This window comes from Melospiza melodia, chromosome 4, assembly GCF_035770615.1.
Source record: "Melospiza melodia melodia isolate bMelMel2 chromosome 4, bMelMel2.pri, whole genome shotgun sequence".
In the NCBI taxonomy this organism is placed as follows: Eukaryota; Metazoa; Chordata; class Aves; order Passeriformes; family Passerellidae; genus Melospiza; species Melospiza melodia.
In genome coordinates this window covers 52,997,035-53,016,499 of record NC_086197.1, presented here as the reverse complement: position 1 = coordinate 53,016,499, position 19,465 = coordinate 52,997,035, and the positions used below count along the sequence as shown (strand labels likewise).

The following is a 19,465-nucleotide window of genomic DNA, read 5'->3' as shown; positions in this document are numbered from 1 at the left end:
CATCACCCCAGATTCGCCTCAGCTCCTTAGGGAAGCTCTGCGGAAACCTCACGCCGACAGGCAGCTCTGCGCCGGCGGGGCTGGGATCAAGCCGGCCCGTGACGGGGGACCCGGCTGTGCCCGAGGGCTGGGTGCCCCGCACTGCTCCGGCCACCGTGACCGCCGCAGCCCCGCCGAGGGTCCCAGAGGGCGGTGGCGGCCGGAGGGCGGTGGCGGCCGGACCCGGTGCGGGCTGGGCCCAGCCCCGGTGCCGAGCGCGGTGCGGCGGGGCCGGCCGGGCCGGGCCGGGCCGAGCGGCCATTTCCCGCCGCCCCGTGCGGCTCCGCGGCGCCCGGAGCCCCGCGCCGGCCCCGCCCCGCCCCGCGCTCCGCCCGCGCCCCGCCCCGCCCCGCCCGGCGCCGCCGCCGCCGCCGAAGGTTTCCGAGCGGGGGTCGCGCTGCTCCGGCGGCGTTTCCGGAGATTGCCGAGGGGCTCCGGCCCCTCCCCAGCCGCTGCCGAGCCCGTGACCGAGGCGCTCCGGTGGGTCGGAGCCCGGCGCGCCCGCTGCTGCTCCGGTCGCGGCGCGGGGCTCGCCGCCGTCCTCCTCCTCCTCCTGCTGCTGCTCCCGCTCCTCCGGCAGCGCCGGGCGCCGCGGTGACAGAGCGGGGCGATCGGGGCGGGGGGCGGCCGGGGCTCCGGCGGCGCGGATGGCGGAGGGCGGCCAGCCCCCGCAGCAGCAGCAGCCACAGCCGCAGCTCCTGGCCGGTGGCGGCGCGGGGTCCGCCCGCGGCGTGAAGCGGGAGCCGGAGCTGGAGCAGCCCATGCCCGGCGGGGACGGCGCGGAGGGCGGCCACAGCAAGCGGCTGCGGACGGAGGCGGAGGCCGACGGCGGCGGCATGCAGGTAGCGGGCAGGGCCGGGCCGTCCCCGGTTCTCCCTCCCGGGGCTCGGCCGGGCCGGGCCGCGTTGATTTCGGTTTGCGGGATTCGGCGCGTTGCGCTCGGGCGTGCGGCCCTTTCCCCGCGGGCAGCCAGGCGAGCGCGGCTCTCCCGAGCCGAGCCCGGCGGCTCCCGGGGAGCAGCCCAGCACGTGGGGCGGCGGCGCGGGGCCCTGGGGGAGCCGCCGCCGGGTCCGCGCCCCGGGCACCGCCGGGCACTGGGGGAGGCCGCGGGGTCGGGGTCGGGTGCGGGGCGCCGGCAGCGCTCCGGGCCTGGCGGGGTTTACGCGCGGCGCTTGGGGCTTGCACAGCGCCGGGAGAAATCCCAGGTGCTGCTTGGGAAGGGGGAAGCGGAGCAGTGGGGAGTCTTCTAGGGTGGTTCAGAGTCCCACGTTTCTGTCGTCTCCTGCCAGCGCGGTTTGATCGTCCCCAAAACATCGCTTGTTTCAGGTGCGTTGGCCTTTGTGTTTATGGGGTGATGCTGCCAAGGTGTTTCTGCCTCCCTTTGTCTGGGTGTTGTGGAGGGTTGTTTTATTACGGCAGTTGCACTGGCCTTTTCTACTTCTCTCTCTCGTGATGAGAATATCAGAGCTCTTTGGAAGCAGCGTGATTTATTCATCTGAGCTTGTTTCTCTTCTCACCTTTTCTGGGGTTGGTAAGCGCTCCTGGCTTTCCAAAGGGAGCATCCTATTCTTTCCACGGTGCTTCTCATCAAGATGCTCAGTGCTGGCCAACACTCTTCCCTTTTTATTTCCCAGGCTGTCCCCAGTTTTCACGCTCAAGAATTACTTATTTTTTAAACAGCTTGTGGCAGGAACGTTTTGTTTGTGTTCTGTCTGATGTTCAGCCTTTCATGGTGGTCTCTCCACCCCACAGCATCAGTCTTTCCCAAGTGTGACAGTGTGGCCTGAGCGCTTGCTGGAGCTTTGTACCCAAGCGCTGCTGCTGCTGCTTGTGCTCTCCCAAGGGCCAGTGCCCATCGTGCAGTGCTCCTTTATCCCTTGAAGTAGTGTTTTCTCCCACACGCAGGTATGACTCAGGCAATGTGTACAATTGCAAGGAGAAAGATGCTCAGCATCGCAGTGTTTGTACGGTGTGTCTTGCTAGGAGTTATGAATGAGTGCACAAGCATGGTGACATGAAATTCTTCCAGCTCCTCAGCGTTCAACTGAGGCAGAGATCCTGTGTACTTAGAGAAGATGCACAGTTTACCCTGCACATAGTGGTTTAACTGGCTGTTTTTGATATAAACCTGGGTAAATCAACTGAAAATTGCCCAAGAAGGGACTTGGGCTGGTTTAGCAAAAGTCTGGTGTTTCTTTTTTTTTTTTTTGTTTTTTTTTGTTTTTTTGTTTTTTTGTTTTTTTGTTTTTTTTTGTTGTTTTTCATTGCAAATTAGTACAATTTCTCTCCAGATAAAAGACTCCCTCCTATATGTACATTGACAAGTGTCTTGTCTGTTCAATGAATGGTAAGATTGCAGTGTTCAGCCATGGAGCTACAACAGTGTGTGTGTGAAGCAGTTTGTGTAGTGCTGGTGGTCATGATAGTAGGAATTGGTTGTCAAATTAATTAGCAGAAAGCTGGGGTTTATTTCTGTACCAAATAGTGGGAAACAGTGGAGAAATTAAGTGAGGTGCAACTAGTAGAGCCCAATTTTTAAGTGTGTCTGTAGTCAGTGTAGCTGTTCTTCAGATTAAGACACTCATATTGTACTTACTTGGCATTCTTAATTTTAATCTTTCCATATGTATGTATATGGAAAATTTTTTCAATCCTTTTATTATAAAAGATGAAAATAAACATATATATGTATGTGCAAATACATACCATCATTTGGAACTAGGTGATCTTTAAGGTCCTTTCTAACCAAACTGTTCTATAATTCTGTGTCCAGAAGTTTCCCTTGACTTTTTTTAGTTTTAAAAAGTGTAGTTTATATATTTGGAGAATCTTCTCGTGTTTGCAAGCAAGAAGTACCAAATTAGAAGCCAAACTTACCAATAATATCAGAGGTAGGAAAAATATCGTCTTTAATGTTTGGGAAATTCGGTATCTTTTTCCTTAAAAGACAAAACACAAGATTGCCCTTCATAAGGATTTCTGTTCAGATAGTGCCTTCTTTTGAAGTACCTTATTTTAGAATAACAGCTTCTTTTTAGAAAAATCTCTATGTTTAACTGTATGTAATGCTTGCAAGAGGAATAAAGAGCCTATTCTTTAATGGTTTTTTTTCCTCCCTCTCCTATGTACTAGAGGCTTTCTGAAAGCTGGAAATCAGACCAGCAACCGTTGTACCTTGTTTTTCCTGGAGATCCTGTCAATTTTCTACTTCCTGTTCCAGAGCCACGGGTTGTTGCTGTGTAAACTTGGTGACCTCGTGTCTCTGGGTTGATAGCAAGGAATCACGGAATGCTGCTATGCCCCCCCACCATTTCTTCTTTGAATAACCTGTACCTACCGATGGCTCAGGATATAAACACAGTGTGTAAGGCTGAAATAAATCATTTAGCTGTACAAATTACTAGTGTAGCTGTAAAACTAATAGATTTTTGGGGGTCTATTAGCATGAAATATCAAAACTAGGCTATAGGGAGATAAGACAGTAGCTAGTTATTAATACCTTGGGACTGGGGGTACCTGAAAGCTTCGAATAGCCCCTAGATTTACTGTTCTTCTTGTTTTCTGCTTTCTCAGGCCAGCATGCTCAGACAGCTTATGCAGTTAGGGTTTCATTATCTAATCCATCTTTGATCAGGCTGGATAAATGGTGTTTGGCCAGTGCTGATCTTGTTAGGAGGGTGGTGTAAAGCTGCTTGAGTTGGGATTGGGACAAATCGGATCATGGCTGCTATCTGCTTCTGGGACATATTTCAGCTAATCGTGGCGTGGGAGGAAAAGGTCTACCAGGAACTGCTGGGTTTTAGCTCTCTCTGTGCCATAAACGGCAGAAGTCAAATGCGACCGGCCAGGAATGTCACCTGGAAGTATTTGGACAGGTTTGTAAGCTTTGGCCCCAAAGGTACTGCTGATTTAACTGTATAAATACTAGCAAGGAACTGCCTCATGCTCTGTTTGCTGACTTGGATGATTGAATCATTTGGATCAGCTTGCTGATCTGGGTAAAAATAATGCTTAACACAGGGGAGAAGACAAAAAAAGAAAGTTATATTAGCCTAAGTCACTTGTGAAACTGCACTGAAATGCAGTTGTTGATGCAGCTGTATTTGCTTCTTGTTAGAAAATACTGATTGCTGCAGAGATGGAAGAGAAAGTACCCTTGCAACAATCTCTCTCCTCCTCTGCTCCTTGTGTGATGAAAGATGAGAAGTGTTGTGGCTAGCTGGGAAGTGTCCCTTTCTCTTTCAAACTGCAGACAAGGGTGTTATTCCAGGGTGCTGTTTTTGTCTTCTCCTTCTAGGTGCTAGAGGTGTACAGACAGTTTACTGCTGGAAAAGTTACTAAACTATCATCCTCTTGTTTTGCATGGGGCTGAATGAGTTAATCAGCTCCTCTTTTACTCCCCAAGCTGAATTTTGATTTAACTTTTTATGGGGTCTAGGCTGGTTAGTAAATTAAAATCATACTTTGTGGTAGTACATAGGTGGAATTAGATGCAAAGTGTGAACAGAGGTGATCTGTTCCTCTTTCATGGATGACTTGTGTGCTCAGTGTCCCTGAGTATTTGGAGAATTACCTTTCTTGCAGCCATGAGCGTGGCCAGCTGGTCAGGACAGACAGTTAATGCAGCTGTGGTCTGTGCCTTGCCCAGTCCACATAAACCTTTAGTGACAGCAATGAGTGGTGACTTTGTGTTGTCATTCAGCCATGTCAGCACAGGGTTCATAAAGATGACTAGTGGTGTTGAGATCAGTCCCCTGTGACTAAAAGATGATGTAATAGATGATAAGTCTTTGCTCCACAGGAAAGTCTGTGGTTTCTCATCCTACTGTGAGCCAGAAGATGGTCTGTGACACCCTCTACCAGCCTGACTTCTTTCCAGCACAGTGACTGGAGACCTTGGACCTGCAGGGTGCCACAGAAAGGGGACAGTGGGGCATGGCTGGTGCTTCATGACAGCTGGTGTCCTTGTCCAAGCTGTGGCCTGTTTGTGGTGCTCCAGAGGATGGCAAGAAATCAGTCTGCTGATAATTTCTAGATAGATTTGGGTTTACAAGTAAGAGGGCTGACTGGGATTGTAATCAAGACGGGGGCAGTGAATAACAGCTTTTGTGCTGTGAGGGACCCTTTGGAAGTCTGTATTTTTATATCTTACAGAAGAGAACATCTAGTTCCAGTAAATTGTGGAAAAGCTGTGTAATCAGGTTAGCTTTTTCCTCCCTCTTATTTTTCATGGCATGGCTGTCTTTGTAAAGAGATGCAGAGCAGTGCAGGGGATACATGATATTATAGTGCAAGGAATGAAGTTCCAATCTTTCGACCCCTGCCTTGGATCCAGGATGAGGTTTCCTGGGATGCTGTTTCGACAGAGAGTTGCTGATGTGATGAGATGTAATGAATCACCTCTAAGTTTGTTGTTGTTTCTCCGTTTGCTGTTGCCCTTTGTTTTTTTTTAAATATTTGAATGTTATGAGTTAGACTTTACACAGTCTGGGAACACTTAGAAAATCTCCAGTTCAAAGAAAACCTTTGGCAAACAGACTGAAAGTTAGGATTTTAGAGTTGTTAAGGGTGCTTTAATGTTGGCTCTTTTCTTGCCATATTCAGGAAAATAGAAAGTCCAAGTGAAGTATTCTGCTTGCTTTAGTACTCCTCCCAGCTCTCTCAGTATTTCTCTGTAGATTCCAGAGGTTTGTGTTCAGAGGTGATGGCCATGTTTGTGAGGTTGGAAGCCAAACAGAGATCTGGCTCTACTGGAGATGGTTTCCTTCTGCATATGTCTACCAGCTGTAGATATAAGCTTTTTATTTTTCCTTTCAGAATTCCTGTTTAGAAACACAAGCATTCTGGTATTTTGCAGGAGGCCTGCTCTCTCCCTTGCATGTTGGAAAGGTTGCCCACCCAGCTGAGTTTGGAACAGCTTGCAGGCACATCCTGTGCAATACCCTCTGTTTCTCCCAGTGATGCAGCAAGCAGGGCCCCTGCCTTGCCCTTCTGCACTGGGGGTTTGCACTTCTGTGTTCAAGGCAGTCTCAAAGATGTGCTGGTCACTGAAGGTTTGGCAGCTGTGTCCCTGTGCTGCCTTCATGCTTTACTGTGACTGCCCTTTCAGCCCCTGCTGCTGAGGCTGGTGGCAGCAGCAGTGCCAGAACACAGGAGATGCAAAGGAGGCAGCAGTAAAATAAAATGAAATGAATCAGCTGCTTCATTTGCACTAGAGGTAGGGAAGCCAACCCGAAGTTGAGATGGATCTGAATGGGATTCTGTGTGTGGTCTGTGGCCCCCTGGAAACTGCTGCTGAAGGACATACCCCTGTTAGCTTGGAAAAATAAAGCCTGTTGTTAGCAGTGTTTGGTTGGCTGCACAGAAACCTCTGCCCCTCTGGAAAATGCAGGAATCACATTAGTTGAAGATGTTTTAAAACCTGTCACTCTGTGCTGCTGACTTGCCTTGTGGCACTCAGCAAACCTTAGTTTTTGTATGAAGTGAAGGAGAAGGGCAGATGTTTTTGTTGTCTGGACATCTCTTATTTAATTTGCCCGTCTCTGATATTACTTGACCTTCTGTCTGTGTGTTTGCTGTTGAAATGCAGTGGCTGAGGGATCAGAGGAACATCCAGAAGAGAAGTGAGAGAAGCAATTAGAGGTAACGAGTTCCAGTTCATTGGAGCATTCTGTTGATCTACATTTTACAGTGGTATTGAGTGGACACCCGAGTGTAGCTGTCATGAGATAATCCCAATGTTTAGGGATTAGAGCTGCTTGACTGCATTTTGGGCCTTAACTCCCTTTGCTCTCCAGTAAATTTAATTTTGCCAGCAATCTTTTGTAAATTCAGTTTGAAAGATATGTACACATTTCCCCCAGCATGCTTCCTCCTCCCTCTGCTTCACTTTCTTGCATGCATCTCATTTTTTCCAGGCTGAGTTAGAGATATTTGTAGGAGCCAAGTCCAGCGATGGCAGGGACTGGATGAAAGAGTCCTCACCAGTCCTGGAGCATGCCACCCTCCTGACCCTGCAGTGTTCCCTGTCAGGGCTCTGCCAAGCTCTCCTGCTGAGCTGTGTCTGGCTACCTCCTGCAGGAAAGCTTTGCTGAGAAAGGCCATGTAGTTTTCTAGATTTCTAACCTTTATTCTGCGTTCTCGAAGATTTCCAGGATGTTTGTGAACTGTTCCAGTCTCTCTCTCATTTGGCTTGCCATACATACATACATACAGCATCTATCTAAACCACCCCTGTCAGCTCTCTTGCTGGACCAAAGAAATGGGACTCCAACTCCTTAGCAGTGATACGAGGTATTTAAGTGGCCACAAAGAAAGGAAGGTTCCCTTGTTTAATGAGCAGCATCAGCTGAACTGGAGCTGGATCCAGCATCAGCTTGGGCAGAGCAGGAAACTTTGGCAGTTTCTGTCAGCTCACTTGGGGCGACGTTGGTGTTCAGTCAGCTATACCATTGTGCCAGCTTCTAACCTTTGGAGTGTGGGCAGAGGTTGCTTGTGGTTCACACTGATTAGAAAAGAGGTAATGAGATCTTCTACTTGGATAGGACAGTGGGATTCAGGCTGGCATGTTTTTGAAGTGGCTGTGTGTTACTGGGGCTGTTGCTTATGTTTGCCTTTGTCTAGGAGAGTTTGTGGTGCAGAAAGATTGGATGATTGCTTCAGAGAGCATGGAATAGAAGCACTTGTTGCTGTTCTTGCATGAATTTATGGGGTTTTATCTGCTCATAATTGCCTCAGCAATAATGCAGGTATTAGCATAGAGATCGAGAAGAAGCTGCACCAGTTAAGGGGCAAAAAACCCTCATAATGTCAGCACTTTTTCCCTCTGACTGTGCATAGCTAAATTTCTTTAAATAGAGAGGCTAAAGAATCAACATTATGTGGCTTTTCTGTGTGTCACAAATATCAAAATATGCTCCCCAGAGGCCTCTGAGGCCTTGGGATCTGGATCCAGCTCAGATTTCTTCAAGGGACTGGGGCATTGTGCACTTTAAATTGAGGCTTTCTGCACAGCTTTCCCACTGCTATTTCTGTAGGAGATTCTTGCAGACATTTGGAGTGGTGGTCACTGTTAGGGTGATGCCCAGGAAGAAAATCCCACCAAGGCATCACTAAAAAGCCTTGATTTAGTGCTGTGTGGGCTGAAGGGAGGCTCTAGCTGGGATCCTGGTGCTATAAATTGCTGCTTGTGGTTGCCGTTCTCCTGCCCGGATAGGGGTGGGAAGGTCGCCTTTCCTCCAGCCTGCTCACTGACCTCAGGCAGGGAGCTGGGGGAAGGCCAGGCTCTGCCCAGCTGCAGGGCTGGGCACCTTCTTCCTGGGTCCCTGGATGGAGTAGCCAAGCCTGTCTGTCCAAGCAGCTCCTGTGAGAGATTGTGCTCCAGAGCCATCTCTGTCTGACTCTTTGATTTTATTCTGTTCTGTGTCTTTGCTTCCCTTTTGTGGGAAGAAGAAATGAGAGGAAGTGTAAGCAATGGCTTCTTCGTTGCCCTTTGTACTCTGCTGTCCTGGAAAGCAGGTCCATCAGAGGGCTCTTTCCTACTCTTATTTCATGTTAAAAGCCCTGTGCAGCTTTGGAGCAAAGCTGGACCAGGATGGAGTAGGTCTTGGAGGTGCTTCTCCTTGCCTGTAGGCACTAGTTCTTGAAGCTCAGCTTTGGAGTCACCTGGGGGTGTTCCTGGGATTTAAGACCCCTTACTGAGTGGTGCTGCTTCTGCTGCCATGAGTAGGACCAGCCACCCAGCCTGGGGAGCTCCAAAAGGTTCATTCAGGGAAGGAAGCCTAGGCTGTGATGTTGCTGCAGCACATGGGGCATACCAAGGGAAGTGGGGGCCGGCAGCATGGTATGGGCAGATGTCCTGGGGCCGGTGGCATGTGTGAGGGTGGGAGACACGTGTTTATGTTACAGTGGCCTCAGGAATTATTTGAATCATGGGGGAAACTGAGGCAATAAAGTGTATGCAGCACTGCTGCTGATTTGCAGCAGCAGATTTGAATGTCTCTTGGACAGCCTGCAGGAGAATCCAGCTGGCTTCTAAAGCACCTGCCCATCCTGTAATTTGTTTTGTCCAAAGCAGAAGTTGAAGTGTGTGGAAATCCAGAATGCTCTGAGTGCTCTAGTTCTAGGAAGAGGTGTGCAGCTCTGCAGTGGTGCTGGAGTTAGGTTTGTCCTGGGTGGTCTGGAACTCCAGGTGCTGTCTCCTCCTTGCAGAGGATTGAGGAGACAGAGAAGTGAACCTGGGTGAACCTGTGTACGGCAGGCTGCAGCTGGGGAGACTTTAATTCCTGGTGCATCTGCACTAAAGGGGCTGGGACTCATAGCCAGTAACTGCCCAGCAGGAGGATGTGACAAGAAGGCATCAAGTGAGGTCATAATTCTGTGGTCATAGCTTTTACATTTTTGGAGATGATTTCATCTCTGCAAGTGCAGCTAACGGATGGTGCTGAGGCGCTATTAAACCTAATGGAACCAGTTAAAATGGGTGTAAGGTCAGGTTTTGGACTATGCAATATTTCATTTCTTCTCTTTCATCTCATGTATGACACCAAACTGAAATACTGCAGATAACCTAAACCTTGTACTGAGTACAGACCTATTAATTTTTAATGGTCTCTTCTACAGTACTCACCACAATAGTGTGGGTGCTTCACAGGTACTAATGATTTTATTTTTTAGTTTCCTGAGAGGTAGAAAAGGCATACTGTGTCTTATTGTGGAAGTGGGGGATTGAAGTACCTGGTAGCAAGACAACATTTGCAGAAAAAAAAAAAAAGATTAACATTTACAATCTAATTTATTTTTTTCTTTTTGATTGTAGCTGGGGTTTTTTTTATTGAGGTCAGGTTTTGGTGATGTTTTAATCCTTGATCTACAGCTCTCTGCAGCTTCCACTATATATATATAAATATATATATATATATATATATGATGCCTCCTGCTTCCATAGACTGATGCTTGAGGGTGTCATGTTGGGCAAATGTACAATGATGTTGTCTTTATCTTAAAACCCAGCAAAATAGCTTGAATTAAGGAGATTGGTCAGCAACACGGTGAAATTTTACTTGGAAGATAAGGTTTGAAATTGAACTAACTTTTAAAGTAGAATGGATGCTGCTTGTCTTAAACTACTAAACCACCTAACTTTTGGTTTCTGCAGCTGTTTATACTGCTCAGAACACAGCACTTTTTAGGCTTGAATGTAGTAGGAATTAGGAAAAAGTAGCACATAATCCTGATTTATTGTAACATCCCTGCACATGAGGAAACACTGGAAGTTGCATGGATAGTTGCTATTTTTTAATCTGCAGCCGTTGACTTTTGTAGTTGCTATTTTAGGAGAGAATGTAGCTACACTGCCTTTTGAGTTAAAAAGCATGTTTTGGTCTGTTAAGAGGCAAAGAGCTGCTGTGTGGACAGCAAAGGCAGGAACTGGCTTCTGACCCTGTCCCTGTGCTGGCTCCCAGTGGGGTCTGGCAGCTCTCCCCCTTTCCTTGGAGCACAGGTCTCAGTGTGGTTGCTTGTGGGGTCAGCAGGGAGGACAGAGGCATGTTTGCTGAGGAGACTTCATGACACATTAGGGCTGCAGAGGAATCCTGCCACTTGGGATACAGGTGTCTCAGGTGAAAAATACCTGGTTGATCATGGACTTGCTATTTGCTTTTTGTTTGCTGAATAATGAGTCCTTCATGGGTCCCATCACTGCCTGCTTTTTATTGCTTCTTCGTGGGTATTCAGTTCTCCTTACCCGAGTAAAGGTGGGGCAGAATTGTGTTATAGGGCTGGGGTTTTGTCACTTTCAGAGGGCCCCAGACGACAAGCCTAGTTTTGGCTGGATGCCTGATCTTACTGCTAGGATTGTCAGACTACAACATTGGAAGTAGTATAAAGCTGTAGGGGAGGAATAAACACCCCATCCCACTGCTTTTTGGAAAGAGGATATAAAGACTGACCTGGTAATGCCTTCTTTGTGCCTCTCCATGTGTTGTGGGAATTCCCATTGCCTTGAAGTGAGGGGAGAAGATGAAGCTGGTGTCCTTTCCAAAGCTGACGTTAATCCAGTGGAGACCTGGCATCTGCTAGTGTCACCAGCTGGATCTAGCAGGTTTTTCCCAATCTGACCTTTATACCTTACCACTTCTTGGAAAAGTGACTTCCTGGGCTGGGTAGAATTTCCCTAAGAGGCATGGCAGGTGCCTCATGTTGTGAGAGCTGAGCCGAGATGTCACAGTCACAGACAGAGGAGGCAAGGCCATTGCTGTCGAGGGTGGGATGGACTCAGCAGGAGCTGATGGTGGCATTTGGGAACAGTGCTGTCTGTGTGATGGTTGGACATCAACCATGGGCCAGAGAATACTTCAGAGAAGAGGAGCAGAATGTAAAAGGAAATGGACCAACTGTGGATTTTGATTGTCAGATAGAGAGGGTTACAGTGGAACTTCACTCTGTAGTGTTTCCATCTGTTGTGGTTTAATCTTAGCTGGCAACTAAGCCCCACACAGCTGCTCACTCCTTCCCGCTGGGATGGGGAGAGAATCAGAAGACTGAAAGTAAAAAACTTGTGGGTTGAGATAAGGGCAGTTTAACAGGTAAAGCAAAAGCCACGCATGCAAGGAATTCCTTTGTCACCACTTCCCATGAGCAGGCAGGCTTCAGCCATCCCCAGGGAAAGCAGGGCTTCATCATTTGTGATGTTGATTTGGGAAGACAGACTTCACTCTGAATGTCTCCCCTTTCTCTTTCTTCCCTCAGCTTTATGTGCTGACCATGATGCCATGTGGCATGGAATATCCCTTGGGTCAGCTGGGGTCAGCTGTCCTGGCTGTGTCTTGTGCAATTTCTTGTGCACCCCAGCCTCCTCCTCACTGGTGGGGTGAAGTGAAAGGCCTTGACTCTGTGTAAGCACTGCTCAGCAGTAACTAAAACATCCCTGAATTATCAACACTGTTTCCAGCACAAATCCAAAACACAGCCCCATAACAGCTACTGTGAAGAAAATTAACTCTCTCCAAGCCCAAACCAGCATACAATCTGTCCATCCCTTCTCTCAGTGCCCACTTGTGCACCATCAGTGCTGTTGTGATGGATGTGGTGAATGAGGCTAAGACTGATATTTGAGTATATATTGTCTGACCACCTGATACCTGTCTATATACATACATATGTCTCTTCGTGGCTTTGCCAGGAAATTGAAATTATGTTCATGGTTAGGTCTGGTTTTTGTGTTTGTCTCTGTCCCCTAATTAGATCCTTCCAGGACAGGCTTGCAGCATTTCACTTGCCTGATGTCTTCTGTCTTTCAACAGGAATATCATATGGTCAGGGCCAAATGCTACAGTTTCAGAAAAAGTTTTATCTGTTGATAAATCACAAATTAACACCACTAAGAATTCTTCATGCTTTGTGTTCTGTCTTGAAACCTCTCTGTCTATAGGTCCAATAACATATCTGAGTGTATCTCTCTTTCAGCCAGACCAATGTATAAGTTCTCCTGGGGGTGCTTTTTCCCATGGGGAAGGTGTTGACTTGAGTAGATGGAAGTGCTATGAGACTTCTTGTGTGTATGTTTTCCTCCTGTTATTTATTGCTTTAAGGGTTAAGTAAGAATTCTTTCTTTGCTGGTCAGTGGGTTGATGTTTTCATCTTGGGCAGTATCAAGTATTTGTGACTGCTTGGCATGCCAGGAGTAGCATGAGTTGGGTTTGCTTCAACCACGACCCCTTTAAGGACTAGGAATTCTTTGATGAGTGATTACACTTAACTCTGGACTCTTAGTTGATGGATGTGATGGAGCATATCCATGTTCTTTGGGAAGGTTTCCTTAAATAGGCATGACCTTTCTAGTGAAAACAGGAAAATAGTTTTTGCTCCCCCCCCCCCCCCCCCACCAATGGGGTATGTATTTCATTTTTGGACCTCATGATTACTGCAGACATTTACCATAGGAGTAGCTCATAGGGGTAGAGTTTGGCCACTCTATTGTTCCAGCATTTGTTCCATTCTTTCTGTAGCAGCCACTATTTTTGACCTCTGGTGACCTGGTTCTCCTTTTTTATCTTTTCTGGCATCCAAAACTCTGAGGCATCAGAGAAAGACTAGCCAGTCTGCATGTTTTAATTTGTAGATGGAGAGTGGATAGTGATTCAGTAGATCTGGATCATCCTATGTTCTTGTTTCTGTTGGATTTCAGTAGATGTGTGGAATCTGTGGGCAGAATGGAGAGAATTGGCCCTGTTACCTCAGAATGAGGAACCCTCTGGCTGTGACTTGAATGTGATGACAGTCTGCCTGAAGTTGTGCCTGTCCCTGACCATGCTTGGGAAGTGTAGCAGGAGGTGGGTGTGTTTGACTCTCCTGTGCACTGAAACCTTCCAAGATGCCTGGTGTCTGCTAGTCACTGTTGCTGACAAGGTATCAGCAAGCTCTTTTATGAGGTTTGTGATTAAATAAACATAAAATCTCTGTGCTTGGGCTCTCATGTCTGTTGTAAGGTATTCTGTGAAGTTGGTTCTCTTGGATATGGTGCTTGATAAAGAGATGATGCATGTAGTCTGGAAAAGGTGCCCTGCAGTGGGCAAACTGACCAGACCTGCTGGCACAGTAGTATCAAGTGCTTTGTTTGGCTTGTGTAGTTTACCTAATCCTCAGGTAAATACAAATTTTATGTACACTCTCCTAAGCAATTTCTTATACGGTGTCACCAGTTTCTTGATGCCCGAAATGTTGGAAGCTTGCAATTAAAGATTCTGAGGTCTGTAGATCTGTCTGCTTGGTTCTGGGATTGACAATTTTTACTTTTGTTTTTAGGACAGGATTTTAAAGACCGTCCCTAAATCTCTGAATCCCTTGTACTGGAGTAAACATGTGGCATTGTTGTTCTTCCATGGGTGAATTCCTACCATTGTAAGGCTTTCTCTACCTCTGACTTCCTGGGCAGGATTTTTGATAATGAATACAGTGACATTAAGTAGGGGAGAGCTTCTTAATAGGTCACTTCCCAACTTTACTTTGCAGGTAAATATTTTTGTCTTGTATGGATTTTCCTGGGCTGCAGAGTCTGTTGGATGGTTAGCTTTGCTCTCTGAACAATGTGGTTATACACAGATGGTTATTGCATCGTGGAGGCAACTATCTTCATGAAGTTGCTTGAAAAAAATTACTGTTGCATTTGTACAGGCTGCATTTGAACAGGTGTACTGTGAAAATAAGATTGCAGTGGGAAGGGAGCATGGGATGTGGTTATCAGTGCTCTCCCAAAGGCTGCTCTGTCCCAGTGGAGCCAGGGCAGGTAGTCCTGCCCTTCCCTGGAGACTCAAGGGGTACTGTCACATCTGTTAAATTAGCCCTGGATTGGAGCTGCTGAAAGTGTATCTAGTCAAATGCTAATTCAGAATTTGACTGACATTTCACACACACATTTGTGTGTGAAACTAATTGGCAGGTTAGAAAAAGCAGTGTTGCCTGTAGGAAACTTTCTTCTTACCTGCAAGAGCTTAAACAGTAAAAATGTAAAATATCCAGTATGAAAATTTCTTCTTCCTTGCATGGTTAGCAGTGATAACCAAAAGCAAATTTTTCAGTTCTGTGTTCAGAGCCCTCTGATAGTATTGTCATGGCTTGTGCTTCTGTTTACAGATTTCCCATGTAGTTGAATTAAATTAACAAGACCAGTCAATTCATTGCTGCTGTATTCAAACCCCTGGGCAGCAATGAGACTGGCAGGGATGGAGCATCATTTTCATGTGCTGCTTGGAAAGGGAGGATGTACAGCGAAATGAGGTAGTGTTTCTGCTTGGGGGAGGGGTTTACAGTCATGGCTCAGGTGGCAGATGAAGAGAACTGTAGGTTCCCAGAAGTCTTTTTTTGTCCACTGCTTCCCATGTGGCTCAGTCACTAGGTAGCAGGAGGTTTTTTCTGTCCTGTATGGGCTAGCCAAAGACTAGTGTATCCACAGAGTTTATTCAAGGCAGATAGCATTACAGGAATCAAAACAGAACTCTTGGTTCCTGTTCATTGATTTAATCCTTTGTTTTTAGCAGTTAAATGTCCCTGTATTCTTTAGCCTAGCCTCAGTTATCCTGGATTTGAGCCCCTCTTAAATCCTAATTGCATAGTATTCATGTTAGGAAGAAAGGTGGTGTGAGGTGATGCACAGAGAAATGAAACAAGTCCCAGGTCAGCTGCAGAGGAGCAGAAATCTCAGAGCACTGGGTTCAGTGGCCATCTTTCCTCCCCTTGTTTGAACTAGGTGGCCTCCTTTATTGCTGCCCCCTCCATCTAAAGGGTGGTCCTTGGGGGCTGTTTGGAACACATGGTGAGCTGCACGCTGCTCTTGCCTTGCTCTGCATCAGCTTGCTGTATTAGCAAAAGGTAGTTTGCAGTGTTTTACAGCATCTTTCCCTAGCACCAAAATTCAAAATTCAAATTAATTACATATATGAGTCTGCATGCAGCTGTTGGATGTTTCATATTTTCTTTAGACTTGTGTAAAATACATGATATGGTGGAAAAGGTGCTGCAGATTTACTTTTTTTTTTCCCTCTCCTATGAGTCTGCATAGCTTGTGAGACTGGAATGATACTATATGCTTCGTTTTGCAGCTAATTTGGAATTCTGGGCTTCAGTGTATCATGTTTGCTCCTCTTGTCTGTTTCCTCCAAGTCTTTTGTGTGGAGTTTACAGATACTGGTGCAGTTTGCATAGCAGAAATTGTCCCTTTGTAGCAGCTGGTGAGTGGATGATGGACAGCTGATTAAACTAAACCTTCAAAAGGCTTTTGAAAAAACCCCAGTAATACTAAATTTATGATTTGCAAATGTTGTGTCGGTACTACTGGGTTAGACAGCTTTAGACCACCTGGTGTAAGTTGGTCTGACTGGTAATACCCCTTTACTCTGGGCCACCAATCCTTGTGTTTGTGGGGTATTTACAGTGGGCACAGCCTCTTTGTTGGGGTGCATGGTGTGAAATCATACCTCGAGGCTAAGCTGGGAGTAAATAGGTTCTGAAAGAAGTGATCCTTTCTCTCTGTGCTTCATTTGGCTTGGAGCTTCTTTTTCTTGATTTCATAGAAAATAAGTAATGCCAAAGAGAATAATTTATCTCTAAATTCAGCTGCCTCCACCATGGTGGATGTGTTCCTCTGCTGTCCTTTTGAGAGGCAAGCTGGTGTCCAGTGCTGGCTGTGTCCATCTCAGCAGTGCTGACAGCAGCAGTGTGCGGGGTGATGTGGCACACCATACCCACAGTGCAGCTGCCTGTCACTTCTGTCACCTGGTAGTATCTGTAGCTCCTCAAGGAGAGCCTTTGCACATTTAACACCACCATACCACTGCCCACCCCTCTCACATCCACTTTGCTTTAGAAGTGAGTGGACATCCATTCCTCCTGCAGAAGAGGGGGGTAACTGTTTGCTCATCCACTGTTTCTCTGATCCAAGTGTGTTTTCAGCTCTGTCTTTGTATTTGGTGGCAGGTCCTCCTTCCCCCTGGCGCGTGTCTGCAACGTGCTCATGTGCCGGCACGCGCGTGCTGCCCTTGAAAACAGACCAAACTTATTAAAATCATTGCTGGTTGCCATGGCAGCTGTTGTCGCTGTGGGCTAATAGGAAAGGCAATTACTGCTGCATGCTGGGGAGTGTACGGGGAGGCTCTGGGCAGGGGGGTACAGGCGGCTGCACGCTGCTGAGTTCTGTGACTGATAGCTTGGATGTCACAGTGAGCAAGCAGCAGAGGAGAGAAAGGCAGGAGATGCCCTGTAATGAGGTTTGGCCAGTATTCCACCTCCTGGGCAGGCTCATTGAGAGATTCCCACCCTTCCTTTGATTGTCAGGGGGTTGAGTTTCACGTTTTCAGCTGGGCACAGCGCAGTGCTGCTCAGTGACTCTCAGCTGGCCCAGGAAGTGAAACGGAGCTGGAAAACTTTGTGTGTTGAAGATACTCATCTAGTCCCTTTCCTGCTGTTTCCTCTCTGTGAATATTCCTCTTCAATACTTTGCTGTTTCCTGTAGGTTGAATGTCATGATATAAAATAGCTCCGATTTTCTTGGAGTGAGTAGGATCACTTAAGAAAAGTGCTTCTTATAATGAATTTAAAGCTACAGGAAAATTGCATCCTTCATCTTTATTCTCTGCATTTGGGCAGCATGTGTCCAAGCAATGCCAGCACTGTTTGTGCCAAATGCAAACATGAAAAGAACTGGGATTGTTTTATAGTGCAGAGCTTGTAGAAAATCAGTAAATTCCATGAAAGATTTGAGTTGGGGAAGTAGGTGAGAGCTGTAAATCTTGGGGATATAAAAAACTGCTTTGGCTGTGTTTGACAGAGCACTGTACTCCCAAATTGAAACCCTCTGTCCCCTCCAATTTGTTCTGCTTTCCCTTTTCCTTGTGCTAAGTAATGGCCTGAGACCTTGCTGCACAGGAGCTCTTCCAAGAGGCTCTCTCTGTACATTAAGATGTACATCATAGAAGTTTCTTCTGGCTTACAAAATCCATGATGGTGTCAGTGAAGCTAAAACGATGGCTGTCACCCCCTTCAATAGGGAGACAGATCCCTGGAGGCATGGGGGAGACAAAGTGAGAAGAATAGAACAATCCTCTTGGAGCAGGCAGAATTGGGATCTTGTCTGATTTCTCTCTTTCTGCTGCTCTCCCAGCAGCTGTTTCCAGAGGCCCTGTGGATCATGCCCGTTGGGGGATAGCGCTGGTGACTCACCCGGCTGGGATGGTTTCCGCAGCAGCGTGAGAGCCTGGCTTCCCAGGGAGCCGTGGCACCAGGAACGGGAAGGTTTCTGGTGCGTTTGATCCTTCAGCGAAGATTATGCTGTATCTGTTTAATTAGAGACTGCTGCTTTCTTCACTAGTGTACTAAATATAAATGGAGGAGCTGGTCTAATATACTTGAAGTTGCAAATGTCAGGAGTCAATAGCTTTATTTTCCTCTCGCCAAATCTGATTTGGTTTTAAGTACTGCTGCTAAATCTAATGATGCGGTAATTCCTGTTTGTTAAAAGGAATGAGGGATTTAGGCTGAGAGAGACTTCATGCTCTCCCATCCTGCCTCTGTTTTACAAAGGAAGAGCTACTGGTTTGCAGGTGTTTGTACAGTAAGATCTGAAGGTCAAAAGGCTCAATCTAAATACACTGTGTACTGAGTTTGTATTCAGCTAATATACCGTTCTTAAGGTTTTCTCTCTGCAGTTTTTGGTGCAGATTTGTACATTCCAAGCATTACCTTTGTGAAAGTCAGCAGAGTGCCAAAATTTTTTAAAAATACAAAAAATGCAATAAAGATAAAGAAGTTGCTTCTGGAGCCCAGGCTTCATGTTCTGTCTGGGATTCTTTCTTTGCTGAACTACAGTCGAAGTCCTGGCAGGCCCCAGGGAGATCTGTAATGGGACGGACATCTGTGCTTAAGATGCCTTGCCCTGTTGGTCGGCTGTGCAGGAAAAGGAGTAAGTATCGAATGAGATATTTTTTTCCCCTGCTCTGGGCTCCTACTGAGCACAGTGGACCCAATCTACCTCCATCTGCTTAGCCTTGTGCAGTGCCATTGCAGACACTGTTTGCTTGTGTGTGTCTGTGAGCTGTAGCGCGATGCCTGGGACGTGCAGCTCACTGGGAAGTGCAGCTGGTGCTGCTGCCTGGCCGCTGTGTGCAGTGTGCGATCCCAAATTGGTTGGGAAGTCCTTGAGAGCGGAAACGATGGGGAGAGCTCCTTATGGTGAAGACTGATTCAGTGCTGCTAGCAGCAGCGGGGAGGCTCCGCATCTTGCCCTCGGCTGCAGTAACTGCTGCTTGTTCATGCCCTGGCCGATCTGGAATGATTTTGTCCTGGCCAGTAGGATAATGTGGGCTACCTTGTCTTGGGGCAAAACTGGCTGCTGGGCTGGAGCAGGAGGAAGCATGCTCATTATGTGCTGGAGTCATTTTTGCCGTGTTGCAGCATGTGCTGCAAGATGCATGATTGAAAAATGAGAGCACCTAGAACTTTGGCCTGATCTGCCAGGTCTGTTCTGGCCTCAAGACTCAAGGTCTGGCAGAACAGTTTCAGCATTAGATGTCTCTTGATGGAATGAATGAGGAGGAAAGAAATCCAGGGATACTTTTTGCCCTTTTTGAAATTTTCCCATTCTAATGGTGGCAAAAAGAGGTTGTGTTACTGGAGTGTGTTGAATTGTAATCATTGTCTGTTCTCGGTCTGCATAGGGTAGATGAAAACTGTCCCCACTGTTTCTGTGTGCTCCAGGTCATTGTTAGACTTGGCCTGACATAGACTGACCAGCACAGAGGATTTTTTGCAAAAGCTGTTTACTCTGCTGTAGGATGCAGTATTATAAGCCTATTGCTTTGAAGGTTAACATTTTTCATATCCCCAACACTTGTATATTGTCTTGCCTTATCCCTCTTTTCCCTCCCTGCAGCTTTTT

At 47.1% G+C, this 19,465-nt stretch overlaps 1 protein-coding gene across 16 annotated transcripts in view; it reads left to right on the top strand.

Moving 5' to 3' along the window:
• Nucleotides 1-686: 686 nt before the first annotated feature.
• Nucleotides 687-19,465, top strand: part of RBFOX2 (RNA binding fox-1 homolog 2) — a 170,300-nt gene continuing 151,521 nt past the window's right edge. For all 16 annotated transcript variants that reach the window (XR_010027551.1, XR_010027553.1, XR_010027552.1 and 13 more), the window contains exon 1: nt 687-881. Coding sequence is in view for 4 of the 16 variants with exons in the window: in XM_063154418.1 (XP_063010488.1) it covers nt 687-881 (195 nt within the window). In the remaining 12 variants the exon portion in view is untranslated. The remainder of the gene's footprint in view (nt 882-19,465) is intronic.